The sequence below is a fragment of the Canis lupus genome, chromosome 17 (genome assembly GCF_048164855.1).
Source record: "Canis lupus baileyi chromosome 17, mCanLup2.hap1, whole genome shotgun sequence".
Taxonomy (NCBI): domain Eukaryota; kingdom Metazoa; phylum Chordata; class Mammalia; order Carnivora; family Canidae; genus Canis; species Canis lupus.
This window is the reverse complement of record NC_132854.1, coordinates 58,995,503-59,009,466: the sequence shown is the minus strand read 5'-3', so window position 1 is coordinate 59,009,466 and position 13,964 is coordinate 58,995,503. Positions and strand designations below refer to the sequence as shown.

At 38.1% G+C, this 13,964-nt stretch overlaps 1 protein-coding gene across 3 annotated transcripts in view; it reads right to left on the bottom strand.

Annotated features, from left to right (window-relative positions):
• Window positions 1-1,306: 1,306 nt before the first annotated feature.
• CDADC1 (cytidine and dCMP deaminase domain containing 1) overlaps window positions 1,307-13,964 on the bottom strand; it is a 45,489-nt gene continuing 32,831 nt past the window's right edge. The window contains exons 7-10 of one of the 3 annotated variants that reach the window (XM_072783161.1): window positions 12,631-12,800; window positions 10,671-10,860; window positions 6,896-6,956; window positions 1,307-4,005 (exon numbers count right to left, since the gene is read on the bottom strand). In XM_072783161.1, coding sequence (XP_072639262.1) covers window positions 3,932-4,005; window positions 6,896-6,956; window positions 10,671-10,860; window positions 12,631-12,800 — 495 coding nt within the window. In that variant the 3' untranslated portion in view covers window positions 1,307-3,931. Of the gene's footprint in view, window positions 4,006-6,895; window positions 6,957-7,443; window positions 7,525-10,670; window positions 10,861-12,630; window positions 12,801-13,964 lie in introns of those variants that run through there. The other 2 variants (XM_072783162.1, XM_072783163.1) reach the window with 2 other exon arrangements.

The following is a 13,964-nucleotide window of genomic DNA, read 5'->3' as shown; positions in this document are numbered from 1 at the left end:
ATGTTCCCACTCAGGCTCATTATATGAACAGATTCTTACTGAACTTATGCAAATAACTGTCTCACCGTGAAAATACGATTACTCATTCAGTTTTAAAATTCTGGAGGTATGAGGTAGAGAAAAAATGTAACTGTTTCAATTCTGCTTATAAAGGAATAATTTAACAAACTGCTGTAAATCCATAGGTAACTTAAGAGAAAAGAGAAAAAGTTTTTCTTAAATCTGGAAAAACCGAACATTAAAAAAAAAAAAAAAACACAAAAGTAACGTTCAAACAAAAATGTAAAAAAAAAAATTAGGCTCATCTATCTCAGTTCATTCAGCCCCGTGTTCATTCAGTCCCATGTGATTAATATTCGTTCTGTTTGAATCCAGTTTTTCTGTTGGTTGTGGAAATTCTTTCCCAGTTCAGTTGGATGCTCTTAAAGTTATCAGAAACCTGTATTCTACAGTACTTGCTAGAGTCCATTCATGAATTTCCTTGAAGATGAAACACGTTTGCAGGAAAACTTTTAAAAAGCACCAGAGTAAAACAGTAACTGTAAATGATAAAAGACTTAAAAATGGCCATAGTTAAAGGTCTGATGGAGTTTGTTACAGTGTAGCTGACCAGAAAATCTGTTGTATATCTGGGACATACAACATTTAAAGATAATGACTAGAATTACAGTGATGACATTATCCTGGGACATCTGGTTTCTAGGAATTTCATTACTTTCTGGAACACTTTGAACAGGTACCTATACAAATAGGACATCAAGAAAGCTTGATATTTCTTATTTGACAACACTTCCCATGTAACTTAGCATATCCCATAAACCAATTCATTTGGTATGTCTCTCTTTTATAAAGAAAGAAAACAAATCTTTTGGAGCTATTTCAGGGAACCTCTGGAAAATCCCAGCTTACTTTCCTGGTCAAAAAACTTTATTTAGAAATTGATTTTCGAAAGTTGGTCAAAAATATCAAGAGTCTGCAACACTTAACTAAATGGGAACATAGATTATTTGAAACAATACTTAATTATCTATTTAACCAAGTAACAAGATTTTAAAGGCAAATTTAGAAGGTTACATATTTTTAAGTAAAATTCAGCTCTTAAGGATAAGACGCGGTTAAGTAATCAAGGACCCAATAAAGACAACATGAAACACAGGAAGTTACTTTAGTAACATATAACATCTCTGCTTTCCAGGCAGATTACTTAAAAAGTAAAGAAAACCATAATATCTTATTGAGAGCAGACCAACAGTCCGAGGAAACTTTTTCTTTTTAGCAAATGAAAGAAAATTATATAAGCAAGCTATTAAAACAAAAAACAAGTTTATTATTTTTAAAAACCCTTATAACAATTCAATTTATAGCCAACATGACTACAAAAGGTAAAGTTTTCTTTCTTTTCCTTCCCTCCTTCCTTCCTCTTTCTTTTTTCTTTTCCCAAACTTCTGTGTTCTTAGCTTGTCCTTTATTTTTCTCTTTTTCATTCTGTAATGACCATTCTGAAATAACCAGCTTTACTTTAGGACAAAATTTACTTTCTTTTCCCTTAACTAAAATACATCTCCATGCCTCATACCTTTTCTCAGCTAAAAACACATCCTAGTTTCTTTGCAATACAGAGTCATCCTTCTTATTTCTATTAGTTTTAATTACATATTTCAGAAGCTTCCTATAGTTACATTCACAAGGTGGTTCTCAACCTGCAAGGTCAACCAGAAGCACCTGCAGAACTGTGAGAACAGCTTGCTGGGCCCCACACCCAGTTTCTGATTCAATAGATCTCAGTGGACATTAAGAATCTCATGTCTAACAAGCTCCCAGGTGATGCCAATGCTGCCGGTCCAGGACCCCCACTCTGAGAGTCAGTCTCAATTACTCCATTCCACATTCCACGAGACTGTGAGCTCCTTGAGATGAGGGAGCATTTCTTATACATCTCATTTCCAGGGTCTAGCCAGTGTCCAGCAGTCATTTACTCAATCAACAAATACTCATTGAATGTGTTATGTGCCTGGCACTATTGTAGGCACTGGATTCATCAGCTTAAAAAATTTATATATTTTATACATAAAAAATTTATAAACATACAATTATATGTATATGCGTATATAAATATATGTATGTAAATATGCATGTGTGTGAATATATGTATATGTACATATGTTATATATATATTCCTGCCCTCATAGAGCTTTCCTCTGGTATTACATAGGAAATTCTCAATAAATGCAGAAAACTGACCAGTTGTAAAGAAGGAAATATGGCATCATCATGAAAATTTTTATAGTGCTTAGAAATATAAATTTTCCCATTTCCTAATCCTAGTTTTTCCTATTTTGTTTCTCCCTTCTGATACCCCCCTCAACATCCAACACACAAATCCATAAACCTGACAGTACACCAGGCTTTTGGGTCTTTACAAAATATTTGCTGATTGATTTATAAAATATTTGATGTGGATGACATATTAGTAAAAAAACAATGATTCTAATATGAATCTAAGCTTGTATATATTATATATCAAAGCATTTGGGAGGATGTGAGCAAATCTCAGTTATTTACATCCTGATAAAGATTTTAGAATACCTTAACTACAAGTTTTCAAATTAGCCTTAGATCTATCTAAGGGTATCTTTCCTCCTCTCTCAATATTTATGGCAATTCTCAACTGCCTGGTATGATGACCTCGAACTCCCAGCGGACCTAAGCAGGCTGCTGTACAAATAGGGACATGGGTCAATATTTGGATTGTCCTGTGTACAATTCTGAGACACTGGTGGGGGACCTTGTGAGGCCACGGGGTGCTGTGGAAGAGTTGGGGACAACAGCAGATCTCTCTACAGCCAAGTCAGGTGCTCCTCGGGATGTCACACCCTGTCCTGTGGGCCATGGGCTGTGCATTCCCTCCCTAATTCTAGGAAAGTGCAAAACACATACCTTCATCTTTGGACTATTCTCTGAAAGTTTCTCAGCGAATGAAAATGAGAGGCCTCACAAAGAGCAATTTGGGAATGTAAGTGAACTGACCATATGTTTACTGTCAAGATCTTCAGTATTCTTAAGGTTCACGGATATTTTTTTTTTTTTTTTTTGTTCAAGGATATTTTTAAAAGATCTTCCACTGAAAGCTACAAGACACTCTGTTAACTGTATGGAGGGGAAAATGGGCAGCATTTATGAATGGAATTCAACAAAGGCTGGTTTCAATATTCCAGACTGAAATATTTCTTCACTCTTAATAATATTCTCTTCCTACTGCTGCCTAAATCAGTGACTTAACACGCCAGTTCAACAAATCATTGTGACTTCTACATACTGGAAGGTTTTTTAAAAAATCAGTAACATTGTCAGGAATATACTTTAATAATGGGGACTGGCTATGCCACCTTCATTTTTTTACAATTCAATCCTAATTAAATTCTGATTATTAAAAAGCTCAAGGTATAAATGTGAACTTTTGGTGAGCCATACAATGACTTAAAAATGGCCAGGTCATCATTTATTTCTTTGGAGCAGGTTACTAATTATCACCTTCAAAATCTGAAGGAATTAATATTTTTTAAAAGGTGTTTAATTCTCTGCTGGGAGGTGACCTCCAGTGAACCAGCCCCTTTCAAGAAACTGGCTAATATAAAGCTATGACAAGGAGAAATTAACCTCTACAAGTTGATCAAATTTGTCTCATTAAATCATTGCTACCTCATTTAATGTAATAAAAGAACACACCACTATATTCTGAAAAACACACAAATCTAAAAGAAAAATATTCTCATTAACATCATTCATAGGGTAGTAATAAATTAGCTTCTTTACAATGTTTTTTTTTTTCAGTTATTCACAAAATCCATCCTTATTTTCTGAGTTAACAAGGCTGAATTTTAAAAGTGCAATAAAAATTCTTGAGGCCTCACTCCAGTTTCAACAGGACTTGTTAGTGGTTTCCAAGACACAGCTTTTTGTTTTGGTGTTGTTCTTCACCGGGCGGTAAGGGTCTCATCACACCATCTAGTGTTCAAGAATAACTTAGTATCAGGAAAACTGTACTTCAGATAGATAGGTCTGAAAGTCATATGGGTTGTAAGATCAAAATAATGCTTCAGTTAAAAAGGAACATGCATTTTATCTTAAAATTCCCAACTGCTGAAGAACAGATTCTAGATAACTCAGGCTGCACAGTATCTACTTTATTAAAAAGCGGATTCACTCAACTCTGAAATCTATACTTTAAAAGGGCAAATTAATGATAGGTGGAACCTATCACAATAAAGCTGTTACAAAATTGGAAAAGAGATAAGATTCTGTTGATATAAAACATTTGTTCAAAAATGTGTACAAAACATGACCTTACAGTTCAGTCAACAGTCACAAAGCAAACCTACATTTGGCCATCACCCAGTCAATAATTAAAACATGGCCAGCAAAGCAGAAGCCTTTCTCTTGCCCTCCCACCCGATGGCAACCTCTCCTTCCCATCTCAGGACTGCCAAGGGCAGCAGGCACACCTTCCCTTCCTTAGTGATCTAGGATACGAGTCCTTTATTGATGGTAAGTGGGAAATATCTCCTATTCTATGGCTTGCCTTTGTACTCTTTCAATGATATCTTTTGATGACCAGATGTTCTTAATTTTAACATAAATTAATTCATCCCCTTTTGGTTACTGCTCGTTGTGTCCTTTCCCTAACAGCAGGGAATTATTAACTGACCCCCTCAAACACTGTTCATGAAGTCATATTCTTTAATCAGATCCATATTTTTTTCCACTTATTTTCCCTGATTAATTTTTTCAAAAGATAGAGTGGATAGGTATTTTTTTTCCAGACTGCAAATAAAAACACACTACTTGAATAAATAAAGCTAAGTTCATAACACAAAAAAATCAAGGTATTTACACAGAAACTATAGAATAGGAATTATTTTCATAAAGACCTCTTCCTTTCCTTACAAATCAAAACCACAATGAGATACCACCTCACACCAGTCAGAAAGGCTAAAATTAACAAGTCAGGAAACAACAGATGTTGGCGAGGATGTGGAGAAAGGGGAACCGTCTAACACTGTTGGCGGTAATGCAAGCTGGTACAGCCACTCTGGGGAACAGTGTGGAGGCTCCTCAAAAAGTAGAAAATAGAGGAAACTACCCTATGACCCAGCAATTGTTGCATGACTGAGTATTTACCCCAAAGATATAAATGTAGTGATCTGAAGGGGCACCTGCCCCCCAATGTTTATAGCGGCAGTATCCACAATAGCCAAACTGTGGAAAGAGCCCAGATGTCCATCGACAGATGAATGGATAAAGAAGATGTGGGATATATATGCAATGGGATATTACTCAGCTGTCAAATCTTGCCATTTGCGATGACGTGGACAGAGCTAGAGGTTATTTTGCTAAGTGAAGTAAGTCAATCAGAGAAAGACAATTACCACATGATCTCACTCATATGTGGAATTTAAGAAACAAAACAGAGGACCATAGGGGAAGAGAGGAAAAAATAAAACAAGATGAAATCAGAGAGGGAGACAAACCATGAGAGATTCTTAACCATAGGAAATAAACTGAGGGTCGCTGGAGGGGAACTGGGATGGGGGGACGGGGTCACTGGGTGACGGGCACTAAGGAGGGCATGCGAGGTAACGAGCACTGGGTGTTATGTAAGACTGATGAATCACTGACCTCTACTTCTGAAACTAATAATACATTATATGTTAATTAAGTGAATTTAAATTTTTAAAAAATCTCTTCATTTCCTGATTTTTCAAGGTAATCAAATCATTGTTATCTTCAAAAAATTTTTTATTTATTATACAAAATTTCCATTTACCTGGAATCCAAACAGATAGATAACATAGTTTATATTTAAATATGATACCATGGGGGTGCCTGGATGGCGCAACCATTTAAGCCACGGTTCTGCTCAGGTCATAACCTCAGGGTCATGAGACTGAGCCCCAAGCACGGTCTGCACTCAGCACGGAGTCTGCTTAAGACTCTCCCTCTGCCTCCTCAATCCCTTCCCTCTCCCCACCATCACACACTCTCTCTCAAATAAATACATCAATTTTGAAAAATAATACTGTATAGCAATAACTAATGTTCAAAATTATATACCTAAGGAATTGCAAGATCTCCCTAAGGTGACATTATATTAAAAAAAAATCTGTGTTAATATGCAAATAATAAAGCTTTGAAGACTAATCATTCATTTACAGTAGTGGTGATGACTTTAGATTATTCAAATAACCAGAGGATTTCTATTCTCTGATCAATCTCTACAAATGTGCCTTTACTCAAATAAAAATGTGTACACCCTCTAATTTGGCCCTACAGCCAGGTATGTATTTTTTATTTTTAAGATTTTATTTATTTATTCATGAGAGACACGCACAGAGAGGCAGAGACACAGGCAGAGGGAGAAGCAGGCTCCATGCAGGGAGCCTGATGCGGGACTTGATCCCGGGACTCGATCCTGGGACTCCAGGATCATGCCCTAGGCCAAAGGCATGTGATAAACTGCTGAGCCACCCAGGGATCCCTGGGTATGTATTAATTATATACATTTTTCCTTCTTAACTGCCCAGCAAGCTTCAGTTCATTATAGGAGAGCACTGTAGTTTACGTTTCATATAAATCTAATTTATATATTCAATTTGTACATAATTATTTGTATTAAACTGCAGATTCCATAGAATTGATTATAAACAGCACTTTCCATTGAACCTAGCATATAGTAGATAGACAGATGCTTGTGAACAAACTGAATGGCAAACATCTAACCTGCAAAAGGAATATGCTCTACCACCACAATTTCCAATTTCCAACCCTTAATACTCGCTATGTATCCTTTCTTTTCAGCAACAAAGTTAAGCTTAATAAAAGACTTTTAAATACTTACTCTCTTTGCTTCCAGGCTCATTTTGTTCACTGACACAAGCTCCTGATGGATTCAGCTGCCACTGTAAGAGGGCACAAACCTTTTATATGTATGTTTAGGGAGGATTTAATAAATAGCAGTTCAGCACCCTGCTGTCAAATATCAAAACATTTTTTTTTTTTAAATGTAGGAAAAAAGAGTGAGCATGTTCCTACCAACCAGGCCCTAATATTGATCCTGAATGATCTGACTTCTGGGATCAGAATCAATATTCTTCGAGAAGGAAGGAACTTTAAAATCCTTTACCTTCATTTTAGAGGTAAGGAAGTGGAAGACCAGCGAAGCATAGTGACTTGCCTGGGATTTACACACTCAGGGCAGCAAGAGAATTAAAACCAGAGTCTGCTCTTGCTCAACACGATAGGATTTCCACCACACATTCTATCTCCAGGTCCTACAGTATCTTATAACAGCCAGGGCCTAGATATTAGAGAATGAAAACACCACCAAGGTTATCTTGCCTTTGAATATAGTTATATCACATCACCAACATATCATATCTCCTCTACTGTCAGTTTTCCATCTCAGCCATTCAGAAGGAAACAGGGGAGCCTGAGAGTTCGCAGATAGTGCTGAACAGCCTGGAGCTGCTGAGAAGAGAAACCGAGTGTAATTGGTACCTCATGGCACAGTCCTTTCTCCCTCACTTGGCCAGAAGTCCCCAGCATCAGGTCACCACTGACTTGACTGAAAAGGCCTCACTAGGGCACCATCTCTAGAGAGGCACAATACAGTGTGCAGTACCCGGGAACCTCCTCCATAAGCATCGGTGAGCTCAACAGATAAGCTCGCTAATACCATGATCCTTGGGGGGAGTGAGATACAGGACGAATATTTCGCCATGTATATAAAAAAAGTCTTTGGAAAGGGAGGGTTATCTAGAAATGGGATGGTTAGGGTTAGCACCCGGAAAAAGAGGATTTATAAGGGGTGGGAAATTATGTATGAAAAAAAATAGGCATGTTTCAAAATGTGCCCAAACCACTAACATCTACTAATTTGGGCCAAGTAAAACTAATAACCCTGAATGTATATTTAAGGATAATCACAAAAAGACTATTTCAACTGTAAGAAACTTAGAAGCCATTTAGGTGCCTCACAGCAGGGGAATGGTTAGATAACTTATATCTCTAAGTTGAAATATTGTTGAATCATTAAACATTATTTTTGAAGAATTATCAATGACACAGAAAATACAGCAATGCACTAACAGTATCTATGAGGTGTCAGAGAATATCTGCTCTTTTTTACTTGCCTAGTCCTTTACAATGAGCATATATTACTTCCATAATTTTTTTTAAAAGGTAGTATGATCTAATAGAGAAAAATCCACATGTAGTAAATAGAAAAAAAAGTTTCTGAATAAATGGACATGGGCCCACACTGGTAAAATCTATTTTTGAAAATACGGTTGCTCGGGCCTAGCCTTGTCTGCAACGATCCCACAGAACAGAACCAGTTATCTCAAGGGCATATGGTAACACCTCAAAGAGAAAAGCAAAACTTTTTCAAACAAAATTGATTTTAAGTTGCTTTAATCTTAAAAGTAATCGCTTCTTAGACATCCCTGGAAAATCTACTACTCTGGACAATCTAAAAATAAGTATAAACATTATGTTCCAATGTAGAATGAATACTAGTTTGTGTTAGTCACTGGTATTTACAACACTAGGCATTTAGCTAGGCAGGCAGTTTATTTTATTTATTTTTTTAAAGATTTTATTTATTTACTCATGAGAGACACACACACAGAGAGAGAGAGGCAGAGACACAGGCAGAGGGAGAAGCAGGCTCCATGCAAACAGCCCGACGTGGGACTCGATCCTGGGTCTCCAGGACCACGCCCTGGGCTGAAGGCAGCGTTAAGCCGCCGCGCCACCAGGGCCGCCCCTAGGCAGGCAGTTTAAATCACTTACATAATATTGCAAACCAGGCCAGATGAGGGTAAGGATGGGAAGGTGCAGAGAGCTGTCACTGGAATGAGCACAGAGAGGAGCCACGTGCACCCGAATGGGGTGCTCCTGGCAGGTCTTGGCCCATCTCTGCCGAGGGGACTCACTCCCTCTGTTCCTGTCACCGTGTCTTGCCTTCTTTATGCTCTTTACAGCGGCACAGCTACTCAAATCCGCCACTAAGCAATGTATTTTGGAATTCACTTAATCTGTCAGTCACAGTCCTGAAGAGCTAGGTCATTTAATCTTTATGGACAGAATGTGAAAGACCTATTTCTTCCCACTCCTCAGCAGGAATGAGGACACAGGAAACAACACCCAGCTGAAGATTTCCCTTTGACTAGCTGGGTGTAAGCTTCTGTTTACTTTTACAAAAGAGGCACCTTTCCCATCTCTCCGTTCTTTCAGGGCCCTCCTGTTCTTTTAAAAATCATGATGAGCTTTAAATAAAACTGGGAATAAAAAACTAAAAATAAATGACCAAAATAAAAAGGGTAAATATGTAAGACACTTCATGCACACACAGAAATTAGACAATGTTTTATAGTTTTAAATATAAGTTATACACCTAAATATATAAGTGTATATATACATATATATATATAGTTTAAAAAATACATTTTCCAGGCACTCTGGACTCAAAACAGGAATGTAAACTTGACTTTTTTTTTTTTTTTTAAGATTTATTTATTTATTTTATAGAGAGAGAGCGGCAAGGGCCAGAGGGAGAGAATCTTCAGGCAGATGCCCCGCTGGGGGCAGAGCCCAATGTGGGGCTCAGTCTCATGACCCTGAGATCATACCTGAGCCAAAATCAAGAGTTGGACACTTAACCAGCTGAGCCGCCCAGGAGCCTCTGGACACTTGAAATTCATAAGGCAGTTATAGTATATGCCTTTTATAACCACTGAAAATTCTTATATAGAAGTGTTCCATTAAATGCCAGAATTATCGTTAAAAAGCAGCATATGATTCTGGGCAGGATCCTTTTGCTCTACAGGACACTGGGACAACTGGTGAACTTTGATTGGCAGCCATGGATGAACTGGCAGTAATGTGTCAAGGATGATTTCCTGAGTTTTGTGGCTGATTCGTGGTTTTGTAGGAGAATCTACTGTTTGAGGAAATATGTAATAAACTACTTGAGAGTGATCTGGTCATCATGTCAACTTTCAAAGGTTTCTGGGGCGGGGGGAAGCTCTTTGTAGTAGTTTTTGTAACTTTTCTGGAGGTTTGTGATTGCTTCTTAAAAGAGGTTAAAAAAAAAAAAAAAAACACTATGCAGTGAAATAGCTAGAGGTCTAAGTTTTCCATAAACTATTTTGGTACTTTTTTGGAGACATCAAATCCCTTCTTTTTCTGATTTTTCCCATGAGAAATGTGTGTCATGACTGCACATGTGTGTGCGTGTGTATGTGTGTGTGTGTGTGTGTGTGCCTGTCTCAGGTAATCCTAAACTGTTTTCACCGCTGTTTACCACCCAAACCGGAAGGGCAAGGAAGAGGTGGGTCAGTGATTTTCTTCTGTTTGCCACCAGATAGCACCAAAGGGCCTGGCCGTTCAAGACCTGGAAGGGCCATAGTAGGCAGCTCTCCAGAGACCTATAAATTCTTAAGACAGAGGTTTTAAGCTGAGCATTTTCAATTATCATGTGAGTGCTTGCACATGATAATAGCTTGCTGGAACTCTGTACACGTGTGGGAATCACTAATTTAAAATATTCAGCAGGGTACCTAACAATATAATAGAAAGTATACTTGGAAAAAAAAGGCATCTCTACTTACTGTAAACTTACTAACACCCTCAAGTTCCCCAAATCTCATGTAAGAGATGTCTGCCTTCTTCTTTCCAACATCTACATCCCCGGCATAGATTTGTTTTATGCCGGCACCTTTAATTAAAGGCACACACTCATCACACGGGCACTTGGTGACAAAAATCATGCTTCTTTCTTCTGGTTTTATTTCTTGACATCTATAAAAAAAAATTTTATGAACATTAGAAAGGTCTAAACTGCTAAAAGGGTAGTTATAGTTTAGAGAAATCTGTAAAACACTAAAATCAAGCTGCTTTTAAAAGAGATTTCCAACATGATAAGCAATAAATTTTGTTCTTGCTGAATTAGTAAATGTGCTAAATATATAAACTCATAAGATGTTAACACACACTCTGAACATGACAATTATTATAATTAGTAGTTGGTAAGATGTTCAGTAGTAGATTATAAATAAAAACAAAAAAAAGACAGACAATGAAAGAGAGGGGAGGAGGGAGGAGCTCTCCACTGAGGACTTGGTGATGCCACAGGTAGGGGCTGGAACTGACATCTGCCTTACGGCTTTACCGTGAGAGATTAGACATTAGCTCATCACGGGAGCCGAAAGATCTCTTATCTAGCACCTACTGAATATTTAATAAATGAATGCTTGTTAAATTGATAAATTAATATTAAAATTCTGCTTCGAGTTACAGTTCCTTCACCTCCTCCCTGAGACAGGATGCTCTAGTTTAACAGACTTTCAGCTTTGACACATTCATGCCTCCAGGCAAATGAAGCAAGTACACCTGTAATGAAGAGCACAAGGGAAGGGAGAGAGGAATTGTGTGCTGGGGGAGCTGAGCACTCAGCATCTTGTCTGAGGCTCCAGGGGTTCCGCTCCCTGGTCTGTGGTTTATACTGCTCTCAGCTGGCTATCTATACCACTGGCAGCCTCCCGCATCCGTCTCTCTAGTTCAGACTCCTTCTGTTTGCCAATGCTAGGGCAACAGAACTTTAGGCATCTGGTCTATTGAAAAAATATACCCGCAGCCCAAGTAATTGGTAGGGTGGCCACTTCCCCACTGCCTATAAAACAGACTTATACACTCACAGTCTTCCCCAGTCCGACCCCAGCTACTCGCATGAGCTCCAGGGTCCAGACTAATCAGACGGCTCATGTCCCTATACACATGAGCATTTCCCGGCCTCAGGACCATTGCTATGCCTGAAGCAAGAGGGGCTTCCCGTCACTTAAGCGCCTCCAACTGCCACAATCCTACTAGACCTTCAAAGCTCAGCTCAGATGTCAGTTCCTCCTTACAGCTTTCCCGCCCCACTCTCCCTCCCTCTGGAGTAGTTCCTGAATCCCCACAGGACTTTGTGTTGGCCTTTCCCAGAGAACCCATCATGGGAGCCTGAGTGCAGTCTGACACCAGGGAACACTATAAGCTCCTCAAGGACAAAAGCCATGTCTTTCTTAGTTCTGAATCCCCTAAGATCACTCCCTACATGCTAAGTGATGAGAAATGTTTGTGGAAATGACCTAGAGTAACACCAGAATGAGGTAACGCCAGTTACAATCCCTAACAAAAAGCATGTTAAAGCCATTTGGTTCATTACAAAAATCTATATATTCATATATCTATGTGCTCTCGGTTTAGAAAATAAAGGACACCTTACACTTCAGAAAGATGGAAGACCCTAACAACAACTTCAAGCAGTTTTATATCGGAGACGAGGAAGACCAGAAAAAGAATAGGCTCGCGCAACAAATGCGAAGGCCTGGAGGACCTCCCACAGTAGCCTCAGGTCAGGCAGCAGATACCGGGTATCACCAAAATTATACTTCTGAAAAGAATTTTTCTTAGAATTAAGAAAAAAAATTATAGCTAAAAGAAAACTAAATTTAACTAACCCTTGCTACATTTTTTATTTTTAACCCTTGCTATGTTTTAAAGAAAAGACATGCAAACGGAATTTCATACCTGAATGTCAAGGCATTCTGCTCCGCGTGTACAATGTATCTGAATTTCCTTATTTCCCTGTCTTTCTGCTTGTCATCCATGTGGGGGAAGTCGGCATACTCGGACCCAACAGGGAAAGCATTATAGCCACATCCTATGAAGTACATCGAGCCTGTTCCATCACAACTTCTCTGTGATAGTGAGCAAACCAACAAAGGCGAATTGTCAACATTCTAAAAGAAGGTGCCTGGCGGTGTATTTCAAAACCTAGGATCACACTTTATAGTACTAATTCCATTTTCTGTGACCAAAAAAATACAATCTTACATCCTCCCACTGCAGTATGGTCTTGCCAAAGCCAAATTTCAGGAAGGCGGATCATTTCTAACATATGATCTCAAGGCAGTCCTTGGTTTTAGCTGTTAATTAACACTAGCTTGTTTAATTCACAAATTGTTTCACTTGACTCAGACATCTCTCTCCAAATTGGTTATAAGACCCTAGAGATAGAAACCATGTTTTATACCTCTTTGCTATGCCCTAAAATACACATATTGGAGTGCTCCACACGTAACAGGTACTCAAATAATTGTAGTTTGTATATATGCTGTTCTATTGGTTAATAAGTCAGAAATTCTAAAAATATTCCAGACAGAAATTTCTACTATTGGACTAAAAATATGCTATTGTGATAGTTAAAGAATTAAAAATGTACTTTCCTTTTGAGAGAGGTAGAGAAAGCGAGAGAGAGAGAGCACGAGCAGGGGGAGGGGCAAAGGGAGAGGGAGAAGGAGACTCCCACCCTGACGTGGGGCTCAATCCCAGGACCCTGGGATCATGACCCAAGCCAATGCTCAACTGACTGAGCCACCCAAGTGCCCCTTCTAAAAATGTACTTTCCTCTAATCTTCATATTTATTGAGCCTCTAATGTGTGTGTGTGTGTGTATACTTATATTTATATGGGACTTTTTACTTAAGTTGCTCTTTTTTTTCTCATAGCCAATGGCACAGTACATGTAATATGAATGCTTTATCAGTTACTAGAGTTAAATATTTGATAAATCATTAGTGTTTATAATAATTTGGAATATGCTACAAACCTCAGTAAATTTTAATTATTCATGTGATAACATCAACAGACTCATTAGGATGGCAGCTTGATAAAGATTATTGTTATGATGAGCCAATAAAAGCTTACACATAATATGTTATCTCACTAGTAATAGTAATAAATTGTTCTTGAGCATTTACTGAATGTCAAATACCATGCTGAGTCTTATAGGTATTATTTCATTTAATTAATCCTCCCAACAACCTTGACAGTAGTACTAATTAGTTTTTCCATTTTACAGA